The sequence below is a fragment of the Anguilla rostrata genome, chromosome 2 (assembly GCF_018555375.3).
Source record: "Anguilla rostrata isolate EN2019 chromosome 2, ASM1855537v3, whole genome shotgun sequence".
NCBI lineage: Eukaryota > Metazoa > Chordata > Actinopteri > Anguilliformes > Anguillidae > Anguilla > Anguilla rostrata.
In genome coordinates, this window is record NC_057934.1 from 39414978 (window position 1) to 39438805 (window position 23828).

The following is a 23828-nucleotide window of genomic DNA, read 5'->3' on the forward strand; positions in this document are numbered from 1 at the left end:
GACGATAGGCTACGTCATACTATCTGCCTTTTTATTTTATTTTATTTATTTATTTATTATTACTATTATTATTTAAAGCAGAAACGAGGCCATGTTTGTTGATGTTATGTTCTAATTTACGGTTTGTGCTGCGTCAGTTGCCAGTTGTTCTTTGTAAACACTAGAACAGATGTTCCCAATTCGCTCCTGGAGACCCTGTTGTTTTTCATTCCAACCATTATTGCGACCTCTGAGTTGTAACACGCTGCTACTTTTTGAGACACTTCTAATATTTATTGAGGGAAGATTTGCCATCTTAAGGCCATTATGTCAAAGACTAAACTGTATGCACTATAAAGGCTAAATGTTCAATTTTCACATCCCTGGGCATTTAATCAGTCCAGGTCAATGCTTTTATTCTCAGTAAATGTGCAAAATTAGAAAGAGGTTAGGTTATATGTATATTTTTTTAACTAACTCAATTATAGGCTAACAGGTGAAATCGTTTGGGTCCTAACTGTGTGGAGAAGTGTGAAGACATGCATAGAAACAAAACCACAAAGACTTCAAATAGAACAAACAGTTTGTTCCACTACACTAATCTGTTTAGCACTAACGGTAATTGCAATTACTAAAAATGCAATGATTAACAACATAGGTGGCTCAAGATCAAATTGATACAAGACAATGGCACAAGTGGTAAAGATAATGATATTGTTTATGTTGTATGTCCTCTGTTGAAAGACTGGACAGACCCACGTGATAATATTGCAGCAAGAAACAAGTTCTTGTTTTGGGCAGGAGGCGAGGAGCTAATAAATCTAGTAAAGTTAGCTAAACGTGGATGTTTGTTCACTCTCTTCATTCCTCTTCATACTGTCTGAGGATTCTCATGACATTATGCATTATAAATTAAGATTAACAATTTAATTGACAAGCTAGCTAACTAGTTATGCTAGCAGTGTCTACACTCAGATGTGACATCACATATTTTTTGTCATGTTACATCCAATGCCTGCTGGAATACACTTCAAGAACCATATTAACTTTTCAAAGACAGATAGGTTTTTTAAACGATGTTTGATTTGATTAATTGTAAATAAAAATAAAGGTATATACTCGAAAATTACTTCTGGAACAGTTTTTTACTTAGCTTGCTCAAAAACAATTTTTGGAAATATTCCCTGCAAAGGTAATCACATTTCTCTGTTCCTTTGGGAGGTGGTAGGGGACTTAATTGCCCATATACAGACCTGGAATGGCTATGGTAGCTACACTGTACATTAAGTTATTGGCTGCATTACATTTATCAAGCATTACATTTATGTTGGCTCTCCCATACTTCATCTAGCTGTGTTAGTCTGACAATGATAGGCTTGTAGAATTTACCTAATACCCAAAGTAGAAATCACTCAAAAACCTCAATGCAAATTGTAACCTTATTGTTTAGTAGAGACAGTGAACTATTTTCTTAGATTGTACAATAAGAGTAGTTCTCTACTCAAAGTATAATTGTGTGCACACCAAATAAATTTATGCAAATAAATAATATATTGCACCTAGGACCTGAATGTGTATTCTGCAGAGTGCAACTGCCAGCCCTACATCAAAACCAAAACAGATGAATTATTTTGTCAGTTACTTTGTAAAAAAGTGATTACATTCTTGGGATCGTACAAACAAATTTTATTTTATATTGGCTACAATGCAACCAACTGCACTGTACTTCCAAATCAGGCTACATAAGCAAGATATACGTTGTAAATATGAGGTCACCACTGTGCAGAGTTATCTTAGTAATGTCACAATGGTGTTTGTGTTTTATGCAGACTGATATAGAGTGCACAGAAGAAATTTATTCAAAATTAAGTCGCAGATTATGAAAACATGCATACAGGTATATTGTAAAAAACACGTTAAATGCTAATGTTTTTACATTCATATTTATGTTGAAATAAAAATAAGGATTGAAATAAACATTAAATAAAATATGCCTCAAAAAGTACAGAAACACAAGGCAAAAATTCAGTGTTTAAAAAATATTTTAAAATTTATGAGAAAAAAGAAAACATTGTGGGTTCAACATAAATAAAATTAAAATAAGGACTGAAATAAACATGAAATAAAATATGTCTCAGTTTAAAAAATGACGTACAGAAACACAAGGCAAAAATTCAGTGTTTAAAAAATAATTGTTAAAAAAGTTATGAGAAAAAAGAAAGCATTGTGGGTTCAAACGTAAAATGGACAGTTGGAATAGTAGCATTCAAAAGGACTAAAGCTAAATTGATTGTTTGAAGTCTTCCGTTTTACACTGTTTATCATTCAGGGATCTGAAAAAATAGTAAACACTCTCAGGTATCAGGGGGTGTACGTACAAGTAAGAAACGTTAAAAGAAAAACCATCCTCAGATTATTTTACTCTTCAGCCTTATTCTGTCTTCCTCAGCTTGTTCTTGAGTTCTGATATCATTGAAGGGTTATCTATTCCAATCCTGCAAAGAGAAAAAGTCAATATTTATGTAGGATTCAATCCTGAAAATTTAAGTGCAGGACAACATTTAAAAGAATAAAAGAAAGCAGTGGTTTTTGTATGTTGAGCTATGCCACCTTAGTTTCAGAATGTATATGTTTAATCTGAATTTTCACGGTCTCTATAATGACATTTTATTTCTGCCGTTTATACATGTTTTCTTATGCAATACTAATATGTGCTTATGTCGTGGCTGAATTTGGGAAAAACTTCAATATAAATAGTATCTCCATATTTCAGCCAGTTTGCACGTGTTTTTACCCAGGTTTCCCTGGTGGTGTCCATTTGGGTTTGGCTTTGGGAAGTGTTTCCTGATGATCAACTCCAGGTATATTCACTTCTACTTCTGAATTCTGTTGAACAAAATAAACAGTCCATAATTATCATGAGCTCATAGCCACAATGACTCATATGCAGAATGCTGATAAAAATGAACACAAGTGCAGTGTGTATTTGTACCAGTACCTGTGTACTGTGCTGTGTATCTTCTCCTTCTCTTATCCTCACTCCCCTCTCTGTTTTTCTCAGTAAAGTAAATCCAGAGCCAAAACCTGCACAGCAACATTGGTATATGACCACTCTATCCATAACCACACAGCTCACTTATTATAGCTTACAAAAGGATTCCAGACAGTTTTATTTAGAATAGATTATAACTTCCTGGCTATGACAACAATGAGGTCAAAAAACTAAATAAAGCACGGAAGATTATCATTAATATCTCTTACCCATTTGTTTAACACCTGTGATGCTGTCTGTTCCTGTCCTGTCACTTCTCTCTGTGCTGTTATTTTGAGAGGGTGGATTCTTCTCTGGTGTCTGCTGCACAATTAAAGCCAGTTCAATATTTTAATGACCTAATGCAGCCTTTTTTTCAGCCTGAAATCTGTGATCAGAGGCCTGTTTGATTTCTCTTACCTCTCTCACTTTCGCTCCTCTTTCCGTCTTTCTCAGTCCAGGAAACTCTCCCGTAAAACCTGCACAATAAAAATAAGAGCCTTAATTAACAGTCCAACAAAGTTGCAATGATAAAGGAATCTTCCAGTTGATACCTACCAGGCAATTTCACTCCAATAACTCCCATTCCCACTACTTTGCCTCCAACCACCTCTTCTCTGTCACTCTTCAGCGTCTTGGTGGCATCAGGGGCCTGTGAGTTCTTTGGATACACACACTAGAACAGGTCCACTCCACAGACTGTGACTATGTTGGTTTCTCATATTAGCCTTGTCGTAAAATGAAGGTATTGTAATGATCATGTCAAAGCCACTTTTTCCAGATAATTCAGAAAATCCAATTACGAAATTAGCTTCAAAAACAGCTTTATCAAACAAGTGATTACAGTATCAGTAGTAAGAGCTCTGTGTTAATCCATAGTATAAATTGATGAGGTCAGTCTACCTCTGCAGTGACTCCTTCTCCCTCCCTTACTCCTCTGTGTGTCCTCTTCAGTGCAGGAAATCCCCCACCCATACCTGTTCAATAAGAGCAGGAGAACATCTAACAAGTTATATGGTGTCTGTCTGAAGGGCATATGCTGCCAAAACTTGTCCTTTAAAATCTTTTTTATGCTAAATTAGTCTCTCTATTGACAATACGGTAAAAAGGTTTTTTTTTTGTTTTTTTTAAACAAATATTTACAACTTAAAATGTGTTGAGACATCCATCTTCAATCCTGGACAAAATTTGCTCATATGATGCAGGTCAGTCAAGACAAACTCTCAAGAGAAATGAATCCCAAGAAGCAATGCATTTTTTTAGAGCTAAGAGCAGGTGGAGAATTAAAATTTGTTTTCAGTCACAGTCCTCCTGCCTCCTGCCTCCTAGCCCCAGTAAAAATGAAGCAAGATGCAGTACTTCACAAGCCAGCGTTGTGTCACCTAACTTCTGGTTAAACATGGCTGTAGATCTGCTGGTTAAACATAGCTGTTGATGACTTTCAAGAAGAATGGTATGTATGATTTAAATGAGTACAAAAGTCACTCTTGTTTTGAGCCCAGTTACATCAAAGAGTAACTGCAAGATTGTGAAAGGCAGCAAAAACACAAAGCTCTTCTGACTTCCGAATTGGTGTAATTAATATGAACCAGCATTACACACCTGGCAGTTTGAATCCTGATATTACGGGACCTCCTTGCTTTACCACCATTGGAACTACGTTAAGTTTCTCAGGCTGCTGCAGTTCTGATGGGGTGGGAAGCAGGGATGGGGTGTTGAGTAGTGAGCGAGGGTTCCTGGGTGGGCGAGAGTGGGCGTTCTTCAGAGCAATTCGGGACTTTTGGGCAGTAAAATCCAGCGAAGGTGTATGACGCTGTGAAAAAGATATAGCTACCTGATGGGACTTTTCAAAATTTTTTAAATCGTTACAAATTAGTAAGGAATGACTTTCATTAAGTAATCATTTAATAAACTTTAAGACACATGCTAATTCAATGTTCTTATTTTAATAGTCATATAAAAATGAATTTGTACTAACCTCTGTCCAGTTATCAATAGTTTTCTTCATTTCATCATTTTCTTCTTCAACATTTAGTCCCTCAGTCTCTTTGTTATCCAGCCTTGTTGTTGTTTTTTCCTCTGTTTCTCTGTCATCAAATTTCTCCCACTGTATTTCAGTGGATTTCACTACCTCACTGTTCCTTTCAGGTTCCTTCGACTCTACTTCCTGTCCCGTCAGTTCTGCCTTTTCGCTATCTCCAGCTACTTCAATACCAAAAGTATCATGGATTTCTCTATTGCCTATGAGAACCTTTCTCACCTCATCTGGTCTCCCTTCTATTTCATCTCCTTTCTCCTCAGTACCCCACACACTGGCTTCCATTTCCCCACTATATGCAGACTCTCCAAATTCTTTTGTTTTCTTCTCCCCTGTTTCTTCTTTTAAAATCATGCCCTCTTCTTCTTTCTCTTTTTCTTCTTTAGCATCTTCCTCTTCATCCACTGCTCCACCCTCTATCTCTACTGTTGGGTCTAAATCTTTCCTGATTTCCTGTTTTCTTTCTGTTATTAATTCTGAAAATTGTCCCTGTGCCTCCACACGCATCTCTTCATCATCTTTTCTTTCTTGTTTGTCTCCATCAAGTATTACATTTATTTGTACTCCATTGCTACTCCCCCCTCTTTTCTCTCTTTGAATGTCTTCTTTCCACTCTTCTCTTATAAGTTCATCCCCCTCTTCCAATACAAGTTGTTCCAGAGATCCTTTGTGACATACTTCTTCAACTGGTGCTTTTATGTCCTTTTCGTCTTCCATTTCTTCTCTAATTTCTACTTCCTGCCAAACTGTTTCTATATTCCCTGTTTCAGCTACTGATTTTTCCCTCTCTATCTCTCCTGCACTTTTGTATATGTCTTTCTCTTCAACACTGTTCATGTCTTTGTCCTCACCGCATACTTCACCTTCTCTTTGCTCTTCTTCTTTGTTCTCCACTATCATTTCTCTTAAGTTGCTATCATTTCTTCCCATATCTGTGATTCTCTCATCTTCACCTGTACTGAGTATCCCTACGTCTTTCTCATCTGCATCAGTATCTGTCTCAGTTTCCTTTGTAAAAATGTCTCTTTCCACACCTGAATGGGATTCTTCACTCAGCACACCTTTGTCATTTCTTTCTACAGGTACTGGCACCATAGGTTCTGGTCTCACTTCTTTTTCATCTCTTTTCTCCTCAGTACCCCACACATCAGCTTCTATTTCCCCACTATATTCAGACTCTCCAAATTCTTTTGTATTCTTCCGTCCTGTTCCTTCTTTTAAAATCATGCACTCTTCTTCTCCCTCTTTCCCCACCTCATCATCTACCTCTTCATCCACTTCTCCAGTCTCTGTCTCTCCTGTTGAGTCAAAATCATTTCCCATGTCTCTCTGTTTTCCTTCTGTCATTATTTCAGAAAACTGTCCCTCTTGTCTTTGTTCCTCCACACTTATCCCTTCATCATCTTTTATATCTTTTTCTTTGTTTATGTCTTTCTCTTCAGTCTCAGTTTTCCTCATCTCAACACTTTCCATGTCTTTGTCCTCACCGCATACTTCACCTTCTCTTTGCTCTTCTTCTTTGTTCTCCACTATCATTTCTCTTAAGTTGTTCTCATTTCTTCCCATATCTGTGATTCTCTCATCTTCACCTGTACTGAGTATCCCTACGTCTTTCTCATCTGCATCAGTATCTGTCTCAGTTTCCTTTGTAAAAATGTCTCTTTCCACACCTGAATGGGATTCTTCACTCAGCACACCTTTGTCATTTCTTTCTACAGGTACTGGCACCATAGGTTCTGGTCTCACTTCTTTTTCATCTCTTTTCTCCTCAGTACCCCACACATCAGCTTCTATTTCCCCACTATATTCAGACTCTCCAAATTCTTTTGTATTCTTCCCTCCTGTTCCTTCTTTTAAAATCATGCACTCTTCTCCCTCTTTCCCCACCTCATCATCTACCTCTTCATCCACTGCTCCAGTCTCTGTCTCTCCTGTTGAGTCAAAATCATTTCCCATGTCTCTCTGTTTTCCTTCTGTCATTATTTCAGAAAACTGTCCCTCTTGTCTTTGTTCCTCCACACTTATCCCTTCATCATCTTTTATATCTTTTTCTTTGTTTATGTCTTTTTCTTCAGTCTCAGTTTTCCTCATCTCAACACTTTCCATGTCTTTGTCCTCACTGCACGCTTCACCTTCTCTTTGTTCTTCTTTGTTCTCCACTATTGTATCTCTGAAGTTGTTCTCATTTCTTCCCATATCTGTGATTCTCTCATCTTCACCTGTACTGAGTATCCCTACGTCTTTCTCATCTGCATCAGTATCTGTCTCAGTTTCCTTTGTAAAAATGTCTCTTTCCACACCTGAATGGGATTCTTCACTCAGCACACCTTTGTCATTTCTTTCTACAGGTACTGGCACCATAGGTTCTGGTCTCACTTCTTTGTCATTTCTTCCAACAGGTATGCCCTCTCCTTTTTCCTCGATACCCCACTTATTGGCTTCCATTTCCTCAGTATATCCAGACTTTCCAACTTCTTTTGTATGCTCCCATTCTATTTTTTCTTTTATAATCAGGCTCTCTTCTTCTGCATCATTTTTTCCCTCATCATCTCCCTCTTCATCCACTGCACCAGCCTCTATCTCTACTGCTGGGTCTAAATGATGTCCTATGTCTCTCTGGCCCACTAATGGTTCTTCTTTATTTTCTTTAATGAGATGTCTTTCATGCTCTTGCTTTTCTTCTATCATTGTTTTGGTTTCTTCTTCCTGTCCTTTGGCCATTGAATTTTTGCTTTCTTCTTCTTCTGCAACCACCCCACATTCTTCTGCTATTTCCTTGAGTTCTCTGTTTTCAGTCTCTATGTTTCTCAGTCCGATGCTTTCCATTTCATTTTCTTTGTTTCCCACTGCGACCTCTGTCTGGCACAGCTCATTTTTTTTGAAGTCTCCATCCACATTGGTCATCTCTATTTGTCTCCCCACTGCACCATTCCCATTTTGTCCTCTTTCTGATTTGTGCATTTTCTGTTCTTTTGTGGGTACATCTTTCCATCCATCTACATAGTTTTCAGTCTTTACTCCTGTATCAATTTCTGTTTCACTTTCATACTTCTCACTTTCTTCACCTCCTGTAGGTGCACCTGTCAGTTCCATTCTCTCTTCCTGTACTGGTGCTTTGTTTACTTCGTCCCCTGTTTCTGCCACCTCAATCAAAATAGTTCCCACTTCATCCCAGTTTGTTTCCAATTTTCTCCCTTTGCATTCAGATTCATTCTTTATGTCATCATCTGTTTTCTGTTGAGATCCTTCTCTTTCCATCCCTTCAAACTCTGTTCTTGTTTTTTTAACTTTTAAATTTTCCGCTCCCCTTTCCCTCTCTGTGCCGGACTCTTCACCTCTTGTATTGAAAGCCTTCGCTATTTGCCCTGCTTTCTGAGACCCTGTGCTCTTATCTCCTTTTATATCACATGCATGTGTTTTCTCTTCTCCCCTTTCTACATGTGTTATCTCTGTTCCACCACTCTCCACGGCTGATGCCAACTCTTCTACATCATCCTTCTTTCCTTCCTCTGTCCCTGAAACTGCTCCATACTGTTCTTCAATTAATAACTTTCGTGTGCCTTCTTTTTCTTCATATCTTTCTTTGTCTTTTCCCCCTCCTGAGTTCATGATGTCTCTGTCACTTCCTATATCTTTGTTGTCCAATTCTCCTTTTCCAGAGACAGTTAAACTTGTTACCATTTCAGTTTTTTCCTTTGGTTTCTCTTTTATGGCATGTGCTTCTTTTACACCTCCTTGTCTTCCTATCTCCACAGTTTTTATATTCTCATCTCCAACTCCAATTGCTCCACTCACAAGTTGCAATTTGAATTCTTTTCCTCTATCCTCACCATCACCCTTAGGCTGCATTTTCTGCTTGGTTCCTTCCTTGCTTCTTAGATCCTTTGTTTTTATGTCCATTTCATCATCCTCCACCATTATTTGCACGACTTCTTCCATTAGTTCTCTCAGATCTTCATTTTCCTCTTCTGCTCCTCTAATGATCTTCATTTCACCTGTCTTTACGAGGCCTGCACGATGTTCCTCTCTTCCTCTATCTCTATTGTTGGTTTCAGTCTGCTCCTCTCCATCACTAAACAGCTTCCCACTCTCTTTGTCCTTTGTTTTTTCTTCTCGTCGTGTTGGCTTTTGTTCCCCGTCACTCTTGTCCTGATAATAGTCCTCATTTGTGTTTCCCTGCCCCCTTCTTCCTCTTTCTTCAAAATAACTTGGTCCAGACATATGTACAGTCTGCACAACATGTTTTGAAATAGTGCCATATCTTTCCATCTCTCTCTCATCAGTAAACTGAGAATCTTTGGCTTCCTTTTCTATATGGGTTGTTGGTTCATTTCCTACAATTTCTCGTCTCTCAATTACATTCTCTGTCACTCTAACCTTTATGTCCTTAACTACATACTGATCAGTTTTCCTGTTGGTCTCTGTGGCAATGGAAATCATGCACTGTTCCTGAGTTGTTGCATGTTCACACCCACTGTCACAAGCATCTGCTACATTCTTTCTGTCTTCTCTCATCTTTTTCTTTGCTTCATTATTTGCTCTTTCATGTTTGTCATCCTCTGTCCATTTCTGTGTCTCAGTGGTCACAGAGACTGTGGCTTCCTGTCCCGTGAGCGTATCACCATTTCCTGTTACAGGCTCTGGTGTTAGGTATTGTTGCACAGCTGCTGTCACATAGTTCTGTTTGGTGATGGTGGTGATGGTGGTAGTAATGGTGAGGAGGGGGGAGGGAGGAGGAAGAGACAAGCCACTTAGAGAAAAATGTTTTTAAATCTGCAAGTACCTATTCATGGTGCAAACTACTGAAAGTAAATTATTTTGTTTTCAGCAATAGTATTTGTGCATCACAGTTAAAATCATTTATTTCTCCTGAATCAACGCCATTTAATTCTCTTTTGACACAGCACTGTTTAAAGTGATAGTTCACATTCTGTATTTTGAAATATATTTTTCAGTTATAGTGTATGTTTGTGATTGGTCCAGACAGTTTTTTGTGTCCCTTTGGTACCCACACACCTCAGCTTTGCTGTATTATACATTTTCAACACCAGGGGCCACACCATCTACATAAAAAACAAACTGACAAATGAAGGAAGTTACATGGAACAGCTAGTGAGCATGAAATCTTCAAGAACAACATTATAAAACATCTGAGTTAAAAACACTATTTGATATTTGGTAATAGTTTTTTAGACTTGTTCAGGTAACTTTTTTTGTGAGAGTGATTGTTGATGCCAATGTTTTTCTATTTAAAATGTATTGGAAAATTCTCAGGATGGTTAGAAATATCTTCATGCAATTTACTGTTATGCTTTAAAACGATACATATATAAGCCACATTTACATGTCACAGTGTGATATGGGGCTAGCTGCATTTGTGCTACAGTAAAAAATGTATAGTACATTTATCACTTTTCAAATTAGTATAAGTTGACCGAACATGAAATAATAGTATAGGCTATTGTTCATTGCTCACTGCACATTGTTCATAGCTCTCACAAAATGATTTACAATGGTTTCTTCTTGCGCTAAAATTTCCCAGAACTATTTTAGAATAATTATTCAATAAAAAATGACTTATTTAATTGGTGGAAGAATGATCCAACGGACTTACTAAGTGGGGAAAATTCCGGGACTGTGGATTTTTCAAAAGCACGATACTGAAAATAATATCCAGCAGTCTGCCAATCAATATAACGCCACTGACATGGATGTCAAACGAGGATACAAGCAGTAATAACGCGAGTTCTCCACAATGCCAACAGCTTGCTTTTAGCTACTACGTACCGTCACTAATGCTCTTTTGAACTAAAGAAAGATCAACACATGAGAACATGGAAAGATTATACTGCAGGCACTCAAGCGGATTCCAGGGAACAGCAAGTACAGTAGCCTACAGACTTACAGTATAAGGTGCTCAGACTAAACCATTTAAAGTGGACTGAACAGTCTAAAACAATTGGATGGGAATTCATAGCTTGTCTGGGTTTCTAAAAACAATACAGAAAACAGTACACAGCTACTTACGATTAAATTAAAATACTTCAAAAATTCAAGATGAACAAAAAAAAAACACTCACCAGAACTGCCCAAAACACCTGCCGAACGCGGGCTAGAGGACTGGGCGGTGGGTCCATGACAAGCTTGAGCAGTGTTTGTGTCACGATTAGTAGCTACCGTTACAAACATCCACAGGCACAAAACTTCTACAACAATATCCAGGATACAGAACGGAACGATATAAGGAACTGTCTTTAGACATTGAGAGAACACCGACAATGGCAAGAAAGACAAATATTGGTTACTGAAACAACTAAATGTTGTTCATTCGTCAGCCAGCCCTATGGTTAAATTATAGGACCACGCGAGCATCTGCGCGTTTGAATCTCAAAACAGTTAACATTTTCCTGTGCGCCTGTATGTCAGAACATTATTTAAACCTCGATGCATCCTTAATCAAACCATGAAGTACTCATTTCCTGGTTTCGAAGTGTCCGGTTTTAATTATATAAGGAAGAGGCGGACAGTGCTCGGTAGGAGGGTCGATATTGCAGAGAGGCTACACTTGTTAATTCAACGGTAGTAGTCTACGACTGAAGGATGAATATGTGTAAAACATCTGAAATCAATCTATACGTTTACAAAAGTAGCAATTTTAAAACCGACTCTTTTGTTGTTGTAGGGTATGTGCTTACGGCATTGTGCGTGCATGTTATGTCTAGATGCCTCGTATGAGAGTTTCATCACGTTCCAACTTCCATTTACCGGAAATTTCACTGTCTCAACTTCCTCATAATTACTTCTGCAACTAGCTATCTAAAAACTAAACATTACCAACAAGCTTAAAGTGAAATTGATGTGGAAAATATTTAAATGTAGTTTACTCTACTGTAAAATCAATTAGCAAAATGTTTGTTTCGTGATCAAAGCCATACCGAATTAAGTGCCCCCTCCCCTCTTTTTCAGAAGCCCACTGTATATAGTTGAAGCTCCATAAAAACCGGTAGAGATCTTTCTGTCTCTTTAACCTTAGTGATTGCTCCCTCTCTTGAGAGTTTAACACAGGATGCTAGTACTGACTCACAACCATTAACCAACTGAGAAACCAACAATCAGCACTTATTTTTATATATATATATAATATATATATATATATATATATATATAATATATATATATATATATATATAATATATATATATATATGCCGTTTTTGTTTGTATTTCTTAGTAGAGACAAGTGTTGACCAGAACATCCTGACACGGGTACATGAGTGACTGTGGCTGCAAACAAAATGAGACTTCAGTGGGCAGAGCAAACTCATCCTAGGCTTAAAGTAAGCATGTATAGCTACAGGCTATGCAGTGAAAATGTGTGCTGTGTTTTGTGAGAAAATACAAGCACATTTCTGCTTCCTACATACCTCAGTAAGAGGGAAGAGATCATTTGCATGAGAAAATAATTATTTTAGACACACTGCATAGAGCTACAGACAATGTCACCAACAAACCTTACACTTACAAACACACATACAGTCACTCACTGCATTGACAGTATTCTCTCTCATTCTTTCTTTCTTTCTCACTCTCTCTTTCTGGGCATCTTTTTAAGCAAAGAGAATTTTAAACAGAGGAAAAGGAAGGGTGTGCTGGAGAAGGTGGTTGACAAGTTGTCTAAATGGAAATGGTTGTTACCACAGCTCTCCTGCAGGGGAAGGGTCTTGGTTACAAACAACGTGGCTGCCTCAATGTTGTGGCATAGACTCACAGTCTTGGAGCCACCTGATGATCTAATTTATCAAATTCAGAAGAGGCTGGTAGATTTTTCTGGACAGGGCAGCATTGGATGCATGTGCCGGTCTTGTATTTGCCGGTTCAGGAAAGAGGGCAGGGCTTGGGGGATGTGAGGAGCCGGATTTCTGCTTTTCGAGCACCCAGCACCGAGATTTCTCTACTGAGTGAACCTGACTTGGACCATGATTGCATGCGCTCTCCTGCGGAAGGTAGAGAACCTGCAGTACAACCAGCAGCTTTTTGTACTGGACCTTCTGGGGATTGAGCTAACAGGCCTCACTTCTCATTACCATTCCATGCTGCGAGCTTGGCAACGGGTCTTCAGTGTGAAATGGAACATCTCACAGCCAGGGGAATGGATCTTGGAAGAACCACTGTTCTATAATCGACTGATCCAAGCCATCATAATACACTTAGCAAGTGTGCAAGCCTGTATGGTGAAAAAAAGTTGCATAAAACTGGCCCACCTAAGAGACAGGGAGGGGTGGAGATCAGCAGAAGCCCTTCAAGGGGTGACAGGCATTCGGGCGTCTCGGCTGTCTCATAATAGAGTAGTTGAGGTGGTCAGATCAGCTCTGCCTGGCAACTTCAGAGGGGCTCTGGAGATACAGCTAAGGCAAGGGGGGTGCTGGAAGACGATGATACAAAGATCCATTGTTTCCGAACCCCAGAGTTGAGGAACTTTAAGGACATTATAAAGAAGGCCATATTCATCACCTATGTTAAAGCGGCTCACTTTGAAGGACTTGCTTTTTTTACACGTGTTTTTTACACGTGCGCAAGAGTATAAAAGAGATACCACTCTAATCAAACACTTATTTTTCCAGTCAACAACAACAAAAATACCAAAACCACGCTGTATGGAAAATGTAATATCTTTAATGTGGAAAAAGTTTCGAAAAATAGATATGAGCTGAGTATGATATATATATATATATATATATATATATATATATATATATATGTATATGTGTGTGTGTAAAAAAAGAAAAATATATTATTCCAGAATCACACTTATATATCACAGCTTTATTATATCTTCACCTTAAGATTTTAGTTTATTTCTGGAAAATAAGAATGTCGATAAATAAATAAATACATGTCTACAAATGCCTAGCCAACTTCAAGTGGAAAATTTGATTTGATCACGTCCAGGTGAACAGCAGGGGATGCAGTGACGGTGAAGAGATTTTCAATTTTCAAAAAGTACTTGCTGGTGTAAAATCATGATTCTTCCTGAGGTTCTGAAAGAAAATACCTCTAGGTTAGAGATGTGCATATATGGACACAAAACAGGGATACATACACAATTCACTTATACTTGTGCAACAGTGCAAGAATGCAATTTTCTGTATGATGTTGAGGAATGCATTACCTATCCACGTTCGATATATAGGCAGAGTAAAGGCTGGGTGAGTGATTTCCACAGTCACTCTTAGACGTTCACCTTCCACTCCTTTATCCTCCCTTCTGATATTTACTGTGTTTGTCCAGGGAAGGTCACTCCCTTTTCCTTTGTCTTTTTCTTCCTCCCTCTCTTCATCCGCTCCGTCTCTCCTCCTTGCTCTTTTTACTGCTGGTGTTCCAGGGCGTTTTGGCTCCACCTTAATCTCTCCATCGCCTTTTTCATCAATGATGTCTATGGCATCTACCCCACAATTTTCCTCCGTCACTACCAAAAACAAATATTTTTTAGAACAATGTGGGAGTGGGAGTGTGATATAATGGATGAAGAACTCAGTTTGGGAGTGTGATACAATGGATGGAGAACTCAGTTTGGGCATGTGATACAATGCGTGGAGAACTCAATTTGGGATTGTGATATAATGGATGGAGAACTCAGTTTGGGAGTGTGATACAATGGATGGAGAACTCAGTTTGGGATTGTAATACAATTGATGGATAACTCAGTTTGGGATTGTGATATAATGGATGGAGAACTCAGTTTGTAACTCAAAGGGTGTGGGGATTATTGCATATTATGTGAGAGCTAATCCTAATTTCCACCACCAGCCAGATGTATAATGTCTGACTTGTGCTACTTGTCTATTTTAAGCATGCAGTTGATCAGCAGAAACACACACGCAGGCAAGCATGCTCCTGCCCATACTTTGAGTGAGTAAATAAAAAACCCAAAGGTCACAGTACATTTATCTGTGCTTGAACATAAGTAGCAGTAGGACAAACATGGCAGACATCAGCATGCTCAACAGAAAGGGGCACTCACTGTGTGTATGCCCATTCCGCTGGCTGTGGATGTGTCTGTCAGTCTGTCCCCCTCTTCCTGTGGATCTCTGTATGGTGCACACGCTCTTCAGCTCCGGGGTCCCATCTTCCCCTTCAACCTCAATCTCCGTGGAGACAAGAGGGGAAAGAGTGGCCCCTCCTGCTGCCCACAACAGTTTGGCTTTGGGATGGCCCCCCAATAAAATGAGAGAAAACACTCCAATCCCCCCCTTCTTCCACTGTACAGACAGAGATGAGGGGATGGAGGGGGCATCTAAGGAAGTAGACAGATGGAGAGGCAGAATGGGAGGTGGCTACTGGTTAAATAAGATAATCAAGAACACTCATGATATATATTGCAGTGATTATTGACTAACATTCAGTTTAATGTTTCTTTTTATTGGCATACATTTTATCCATCCGTTTGACCTATAGCTTGAATTCATTCAGGACAAGAGGTTGGTTTCTGAATTTTAAGCATTCTCTGAGTTCAGCACTAACTAATGGGTCCTTATAGCACTTTACCAAAGTCAGAGAAAGTGTACCTGATTGGTTGCTTTGCCACTGTCTCTCAATTGGTTCTTGCAGGGAACAGTGCATCACTCTGCAGACAATCCTCGTCTTTTCACTTCCCCTTTTCTCACTCCTTTCCTCCCTCAGAGTAGCAGTTGCACGATATGTGCTGGAACTAGTCAGCAGCGGGCCCCAAATGTCTCCACATTCTACAAGCTCCTCATTCTGTTCCTCTGTTATTCTCCACCAAGAAACTGAGATGTCAGGTGGGTAGAATCCTGTCACTTCACAGCCAAGGATCAGGGGATTTTTAGGGGAGTGGGTGGACGCAGCAGGGCACGATATGATGTCTGACACATGAGGCCTCTTTATGAATCCTACGGAGAACAAATGTGAACACATGACAATGACGCATCTTTCTTCCTCACATTCTTCATGTGCCATTTATGGTCTCTCTCTATTTTCCTTACCTCTGGTTTCTCGTGTGATTGGCTGTTTGAGGGCCATGTGATGCACTGTCACCCACACTTTGGTCTCCCCTCTCTCGAGCTCAGCGCGGGGCAGCTTGCACTGGCTGATGGCTGAGAAGAACCCCTGGGCGTCAGGTCGAGGGGCAGCGAGGGGTGCTGGGGGCGCCACAGGGCTGAGTTCTCCACCCTGACAAAACCAGCGGAAGGTGATGATGTCAGGGTGAAACCCGGAAGCTTGGACTGTGAGAGTGACGATGCCTGGAGATGGCAGGGAGGTTGGAGGTCATACACATGCAGACGCAGTGCACTAGAGTAGAGTGTAACCGTGTTAGGCTCACACAGTGGCCTTTGCTATATAAACATCCCAGTCAGAATAAAAATTTGCAGAGCTGAATTTATATTTCACTGCTAAATGTCTCTGAAGCTCGGCTCTGCAATGCAACTAATCATCTGTTGTTAAATGTTGAGGAAAAGAAGAGAATGCGCAATAATACCTGCACTATTAGCTGGCTCTGTGAGTTGAATCTCAGATACTTCAGGAGCAGCTGGAAAAGGAGAGATTGTGTTCATATGGAAAGGCTGATAGTAAACCGAGGCACAAGAAAATGAAATTGAACTAACCCATGATAGAAAGACATATGCTGTTTTGATTGTATGCTGTTTTATTTATCTCCACATGAAATCAATTTCCTTGTGGGGATTAATAAAATATTATCTCATCATAACCAACTTGGATAAAAGAGAGATTTTATAAAGACAAGATTCAATATGTGAAAATTATCAAGATAAAATGTGAAAAAGTAAAATAAAAGATTAATGTAGCTTTCCTTTACCCAACAGTGTGAACCTGTCTGACACTCTCTCCACCACCACTTTGTCTTTGCCCATATAGGAGACCTGGCATTTGAACACTGCCCCCTTGTGGATAGAAATGTGAGGGATGAACGATAGGGAGGAAAGTAGCTGTTGAGTGCTGCCATTTCCTGAGAGTAGAGGGCGTTGTGTGTGAAGCTTGTAATATCCAACTTCTCCACCTTGGGGTAGCAGAGGACCTTTCTCTGTAACTAATGCAAGAAAATGAGAGAAGAGTTTACATGTGAATATGGACCAGAAAAAGATCCATAATGTAATAATGAAATTACAACAACAGAATGGTACTATCAGCAATTATACTGACAATCATTGAGTTTGCAAGAATATGGTAGTAACTAAAGATAATGCATGCTATAATGTACATATGAATGTTGTTATGGCACTATACCTGTTTGGGAGGTGTCTAAAATGAGCTTGTCATTGAGGAACCAGGTAGTTTGCACTCTGTCTACCCTCCTGCCCTCCACACTCACAGTGACCCTGCCCTTCTGACCAACAATTACCCGAGGGGGCAGTATTATTCCAGACACACTGAGGGACTTTTGCTTTTCTGGACAAGGAGAAGGAGAAGGGGGTGGGGGGGGGAGAGAGAGAGAGCGTTAATGGGCTCTATTAACACTGAGAGAATACATTGATAAACTCCTGGTTACAGCCTGTTGAATATACAGGGAGTAAATACATGAGGTTTTAGCCAAATATCTGGATTTTATTGAATAGGCATTATGGCAGCTTTGTTTCAGGAATGATTACTAAAGTAAGTTTTATGGAAGTACCAAAAAGCAAAAATCCATATAAACAGATGGCACAACAAAAGAAACAATTCTCTATGCTATGTACTTCTGTGTGTTGAGGGGGGCAACACTCACCATCCCTCTTCCTCCAGGAAAACCCAAAACACAGCAAGAAAACCAAAACCAGAGAGATGATCATGAGGGCAACGGAGGCCTTGGCTGACTTTGTCAGTACTGTGGCCTCGTCTGAAACAGGCGGGGAGTGATGGAGGAGAGGTGTTAGTATCTTTTCTGGTCATTATGCTCTTCTATTGGGAGCATGGGGAATTTCATACAAACACACATAATGTGGTACGAAACAAAAAAAAAGTAAGCAATCAAAAATCTGAACTAAGTATATCTTAGCCTTCAGACAGCTCATACCATTGGTAAGGAAGAGATCCACAGTTGCGGAGACTGGTTCAGGAACAAAAGGCTGCCATACCACACACTGGACCTCCCCAGCCCTCTCCCTCTCCTCTTTGTTCAGCGTGCGAAAATGTCTGGTTCTGAAGGTGCCTCCTGGGCTGGGCAGGACTAAAGGAGGGTCAGGCAAAACGGAGCCATTCTGGAGCCATTGGACAGTGATGTCCTCTGGGTAAAATTCTTCAATGTCACAGGAGAGAGTGAGAGGGGAGGAGGGTGAGTCTGCGGGGATTGTGGAGAGAGTGACAATGGGGAGTTCTGAGAGGGAGAGAGACAAAAAGAGAGTCAACATATGAATCTCATCTTGCATGTTTCTTGGGAGGAAAACGATACACCTTTTAAAACGCTGTTGGCACACATACAAAGGTGAGAATTATTTACAGCATTTTGAAACATCAAAAAACATCCAAAACTGTGAAACTGTTTCAACACACAGATGTAAGTTTAATGGCCTTAAACCTACACAAAGTTTTATAGGTTATTCAGTCTTAGTATAAATCTGATTCAACTCAAAATATATCTGGAATTTAGTTACGAGGTATTGATAAAACATTAAGTTATGTCAACTTTATCATTTGAATTTATTTGAAGTCTGATATTTCAGAGTGAGGCCCTCAAATGTCAAAACCAAATTTTGAACACTTCTTTTAAGCCAGTGGGACTTGAGTCCAGGCCTAAATCAGAGATAAGATCAAATCTCAATCATGCACCATCCACAGCATTGTGTGGCCCTTAAACAAAAGACAATTCACAGATGTTGAATTAACATAAGTAAAATGCATTTTGATAACTGCAACTTGACCGTAACTTGATTAAGAACTTGATTAAGCCTCAGCAGTTAATTAAGTCAATTTAACTTAAGTCAAAATAAAATTGCATTGAGTTATTTTAAAGAAATGTAAGTAAAAAACATTGGCTGTCTCCAATATCCGTTCTGTTAGACAATAGAAACACCATGAAGAATGTTTGAACTTTAATTTCGATGAACTTAGAATTTCTTTTCCCACAAACTTGTTAAGTTGCCTTAACTTGTTATTTGAAGTCAATAAAACCAATCAATACATTTTTCACCAGTAGGTTGACTGCAACTAATATAAGCTAGAGAAACATTTCCTATTGCATTCTCATTACAGACAAGTGTGAATTCCCCAAAGTTAAAAAAAGTATTGATTGTCCTCACAGACAAACAGCAAAAATGTAATAGTAGCAGAAATTCTGGCATCTTAAAATGACAAAGATTTTCATGATGGTGTGCACGTTCTTTTCTATTTTACAGCAATAGTTTCAGCAGCTGATGTACTTTCATTACAGCAAGGCAGGCAATAAGGAAGATAGGGAAAATCGTAAAAAGGCGAGAAAGATAAGAGAGAAAGAACAGGAAGAGAAGGATGATGAGTGCTTAAAGGCTCTCACGGGTGATGTTGAGTGGAAACTCCATGGCCAGAGGCTTCTGCAGGGCTGCATGGCTCACCGCACAGCTGAAGTTCACATATTTATCCTTGGCAGTGGGAGTGAGAGTCAGACTGCTCACAGCCCAGAAGTAGCCCTCGCTGGTGAGGTTAACTGCTGTGAACGGACTGGGAGGCTGCACCACTTCTCCACCTTTCATCCAGGAGAAGTGGATCAGGGGGGGAGCGAAGCCCTGAGCCAAACATTTGATCACACTTTCCCTTTGGAGAACCACCCTTGTGGACAGGATTGTAAGGGAGGGTGGGGCTGGCAGAGACAGAGAAAGAGAGAGATTAACTATTGTTATTAATAATAATAATAATAATAATAATAATAATAATAATTATTATTATTATTTTATTTTTTATTATAGCAACAATAATCATTATTGTCATTGTTATTATTACAACAGTATAACTGTAGGAAGTAAACATTGAGTTTTCAGCTGAAATTACATAATCAGTGAATGATAAATGGTTTCTGTATAGTATTTTAACAGCGTTGTCATAAATAGGTCAACATTCTGATAACTTCTGAGTCATCATTCACAAAGCTCTTAGTCTTTATCCATCAGTGTTTATCTTATTCAAACACTGCTCTCTGGGTCAAGATCGGAGGGTTTCCACTGCTTGAGAATTCTGTGACATGGTAACTGTAAAAGAACATCTTTGTGAATAATGAGATCAGATACCTTTATCTCATTTTCAAATCCAAAGCACACTCAGTTCCAATATATGATACAACACCCCCATACTCCCCACACAGAAAAGGCACCTCAGCTATGGGTATTTCATCTATCCTCCAGTGTTCCAGTCTAAAACTGGACAACAACCATCTCTCTCCACCCTATCAGTACCTACCTGTAATGTTGATTGTTATGTTGTTGGAGTAGACCTCACTGTTGTTGTAGGCAATGCTGCACTCATACTTCCCCTGGTGGCTGAGTGAAGCATTATGAATGGTCAGTGAGAAGTTCCCATTGGCAAATGCACTCTGATCCAAACTGAAACCTTGCTCGATGTGGGTGACATTGGTCCCAGCTATAATGGCTATAAGTAATCCATTGTGGAGCCAGCTGACCTCCAGCAAGGAAGCGTTTATTTTCTGCTCTCCTTCATTCCCTTCCAGAGGAAGAGAGGCAGAGCAGGGCAGAAGTCTTGAGGAGTGGAGCTTGGTCCAAACTGTTGGGGAGACTGACAGTGAGAGAGCAGAGATGAATAACTACAATGGGAGAAAGGTAGCGAAAAAGGTGCAGAAAATACTTTTCTTTTGGAGGAAGCTAAATTGCTTTGGTATCGACAATAGTCCTTTTATGTGCTTTAACTTTCACAATCATCTGCTGGTTTTGTACATTGTAATCAAAAACAAGATGCAGAAAGTGGTGAAATTCCCAGAATGTCACCAAAAAGCCTTCTATATAAAATTCTATAGCTGGCAACCATATCCTGAACAACCAAACTCATCTGCTATACCCAGAACCAGTCACCTGAAGTCCATTACATGCACCCTTACTGAAAGATTTTTACTGCTTCTAAGAAAATTTCTTACTGAACAAGAGTATATGGTACAACTGTCACAGAGAGGAAGCTGAACAAGAAAATGAATACATTTAGTAAGATAAAGGAGGAGAAAGTTCACACCTTTTCATGATACAAAGTGTCCTCACACCTTCACGACTGACAGGAAATCAGTCTTGCACATGTCAGTTGCAACATTTTACTGTGTAAATATTTGGATCTGAAGAGAATGTAAAACTATAAAGGAAACTTTAGATCTTATTTGGCTGGCTTAATCAATAACTAGTACAATAAATATTTGCTGCTTTGTATAAAGGCACTGATTACAGAGTGAAGTGTTTATATTGCTGCTATTAATCACAGTGATAGATGAGGGAGAGAAGTAATGAGAGAGGAATGGGTGAGAAAGAGGTCACTAAAGAACCAGTGAAACAATAGAAGCTTAACAGTTCATCTGGAGACAGACTTAGAGAGAGAGAGAGAGAGAGAGAGAGAGAGAGAGAGAGAGAGAGAGAGAGAAAATACTGTCTATATAGGAAATAACCCGACATTGTGCAATGCGTGAGTCACAGAGTCAAAGGCCCCTCACTGTACTCTTCCCAGGACACTGGAATCACCCAAAAACACAACTACCCTGGAATCCTGACCCAGTTATATACCTCCAAACCTAAAAAAAATCCTGTAAATACTCAATGATGTCCTCCAATACCAAATCCAGACATTCGACTCAAGCCCCCTACAGATAATCTCCATATTTTTCACATGGAATAATTACCATTTCATTTTTACTATATATGGTATATGCCCCATATGCACAGGCCACATATGTTTTTTTCTGGTCATATGTAAAACACAAAGCTGGAAAAAAATGACATCATATATTATAACAGATAATCAACTAATATCTCATACACATACAAAACTAGAAAATGATGAACATTTAAATAATTACAATAATCTGTCATTATCATTTTGTCGTACTGCACTCACACGCTTCTAATATAGCAACTGAAGTTGTACAGTAAAGTTATATTGTTCTGTATATTTCATAATAATGTACCTGAATAATGTACCTAATGTACCTCTGACTATTTAATAAACGGCACAGTATAACTTTTGTGTCAGCAGAATAGATGTTTTCTTTAATATTATGACCATAATTCAATAAGTTAATAATTAAATCATAACTCAGACACTTACAATACATACCTCATTATTATGCCATATGCCAAACATTTCCACATTAAATAAGTTAAGCCCGCAAACTACAATTAAAAATTAATTCAATTAGTTCATGGGGTTCTGCCATTTTGCAATCAAATAATGTCCCATACATGACAAACCCTGTCAGTTCTTTGCTGCTTCTCAATGAAGTTTGGTTTGTGATCATTGCTAAAAGAACAATAACATAATACTCACCAAGTTTTATTACAATCAGGAGGCCAAAACAGAAAGGGACTTTAAACTTCATGGCAACTGATTTGTTCAGGACTAAGCTCTTATCTTCCCTTAGTCTTGCACCGGTATATATGGGGTATGGGAGAGAGGGAGGGGTTAAGACCCATAGACTCACAGTCATTAACAAACACCGGAAACAACAAAAAGAGAGAACAGGTTCCAAGCAATATGTACAGCCTACAAACAGACCATCTCACTCTGTTTGTACTCCACGTTATCTCTTTATTACACAGCAAGAAGCATGGGGACACAGACTGTGAATATTGAATGAACGTTCATTTTGACCATTCTAAATATTTCTGTCTGCCAGGGCTATATTCAGCATTGTATTATAACAAGCGCTTGATCATACTCCAGTTTGAATATAAATTATTTAGACTAAACTATGTGGGGGAGGGGGGAGGTGCTCACACCTTTCCCTGCTTTGTTCATGTTCTGTCACTCTCCACACATGAATGATAATGCCTCACTGATTTGGTTTAAATGGTTAAATAGTAACTAGGCAAAGTAATTGTAGTTTGAACTATAAAGTATTTACAACCCAAATGCTCTTTATTCATTGGTGAGCGACTTGAAAACAATAAAAACTGCTATAATCATTTGAAACCATTTTTATCCATAGTATATCCTCTGTAGTGAATTCACAAACAAAGTTTTTCTTGATGAGTGTTTATGTGCCGTAGTGGCTAGTCAGTATATGCCTACAGAAAGAACTGAACTAACTGCTCTCTACCCCTTCTTTCAACAATGCATACTCTTCCTTTGTGTTTTGCCTTTCAATTAGAACAAAATGAAAGAGTCACAGTTCTCAAAATTAAACAAATTAAATAAACACTCTGGATTGCTTTTCTGTTTGTTATTTGCTGTTCACACTCTGCCCTTTTGAATGCACTCTCTTATTTCCTTTCTTTTCCTTCTGAGCCAGAATTGGGCCTTTCATCAGTGGAAGATGGAATGCATATCTGTCAAGTGACCAGAACATGGAGATTGAGAAGGAGTGGGGCAGACAGAGGGGAGGTCAAACACTCTGGAATCAGACCAGCACACATAGTGTGTACATAATTCCCTATTGAAAGCCATGCACACAAATACCATGTTTGTCTACAGTGGTACAACAGTACTGATGTAGCTTAGTCACAGTGGTACAGCATTTTTCATTTAACTAGATCTTTGTATAAATGAAACATAAAAAGAAATAGTAAAGAGATGTGAGGAAGGGGGGTTGATCCAAACCAGAGCCTACTAAAGCTTGACTAGCCTTTTGTCTCTCTTTTTCTGCAGAGAA

General features: G+C 39.0%; 2 protein-coding genes across 5 annotated transcripts; both read right to left on the reverse strand.

Moving 5' to 3' along the window:
• Positions 1 to 679: 679 nt before the first annotated feature.
• On the reverse strand, positions 680 to 11531 carry si:ch211-136m16.8 (trichohyalin). Of its 4 annotated transcripts, XR_010328612.1 has the most exons (11): positions 11129 to 11531; positions 4989 to 9728; positions 4613 to 4823; positions 3914 to 3987; positions 3569 to 3686; positions 3431 to 3489; positions 3241 to 3334; positions 2978 to 3063; positions 2774 to 2865; positions 1867 to 2474; positions 680 to 1354 (listed from the first exon to the last, which is right to left on the reverse strand). XR_010328612.1 is itself a non-coding variant. In XM_064324525.1 (10 exons), the coding sequence occupies exons 1-10, from the start codon at positions 11183 to 11185 to the stop codon at positions 2411 to 2413; spliced, it is 5592 nt and encodes a 1863-aa protein (XP_064180595.1). In that variant the 5' UTR covers positions 11186 to 11531; the 3' UTR covers positions 1651 to 2410. The 4 variants fall into 4 exon arrangements, 3 of the variants coding, with proteins under 3 accessions (XP_064180595.1, XP_064180594.1, XP_064180596.1); XM_064324525.1 differs by lacking the exon at positions 680 to 1354 and having other exon boundaries at positions 1651 to 2474; positions 3241 to 3331; XM_064324524.1 differs by lacking the exon at positions 680 to 1354 and having other exon boundaries at positions 1651 to 2474.
• A 2217-nt stretch (positions 11532 to 13748) lies between these two features.
• Positions 13749 to 22571, reverse strand: si:ch211-180a12.2 (uncharacterized). The gene is made up of 13 exons (XM_064324555.1): positions 22505 to 22571; positions 20429 to 20761; positions 19533 to 19835; positions 18078 to 18377; positions 17790 to 17900; positions 17312 to 17473; positions 16884 to 17114; positions 16545 to 16595; positions 16051 to 16308; positions 15613 to 15957; positions 15069 to 15341; positions 14217 to 14513; positions 13749 to 14085 (listed from the first exon to the last, which is right to left on the reverse strand). The coding sequence occupies exons 1-13, from the start codon at positions 22554 to 22556 to the stop codon at positions 14066 to 14068; spliced, it is 2736 nt and encodes a 911-aa protein (XP_064180625.1). The 5' UTR covers positions 22557 to 22571; the 3' UTR covers positions 13749 to 14065.
• Positions 22572 to 23828: the final 1257 nt, after the last annotated feature.

Coding starts and splice junctions, on each gene's coding strand:
- si:ch211-136m16.8 (XM_064324524.1), bottom strand. CDS start 11,185: ATGGACCCACCGCCCAGTCCTCTAGCCCGCGTTCGGCAGGTGTTTTGG. Junction 3,687..3,913: donor GAGAAGGAGTCACTGCAGAG/GTAGACTGACCT, acceptor GACCTGTTCTAG/TGTGTGTATCCAAAGAACTC. Junction 3,064..3,240: donor CACAGGTGTTAAACAAATGG/GTAAGAGATATT, acceptor GTTGCTGTGCAG/GTTTTGGCTCTGGATTTACT.
- si:ch211-180a12.2 (XM_064324555.1), bottom strand. CDS start 22,556: ATGAAGTTTAAAGTCCCTTTCTGTTTTGGCCTCCTGATTGTAATAAAA. Junction 19,836..20,428: donor CATAACAATCAACATTACAG/GTAGGTACTGAT, acceptor TGTCTCTGCCAG/CCCCACCCTCCCTTACAATC. Junction 15,342..15,612: donor GTGGCAAAGCAACCAATCAG/GTACACTTTCTC, acceptor CTACTTCCTTAG/ATGCCCCCTCCATCCCCTCA.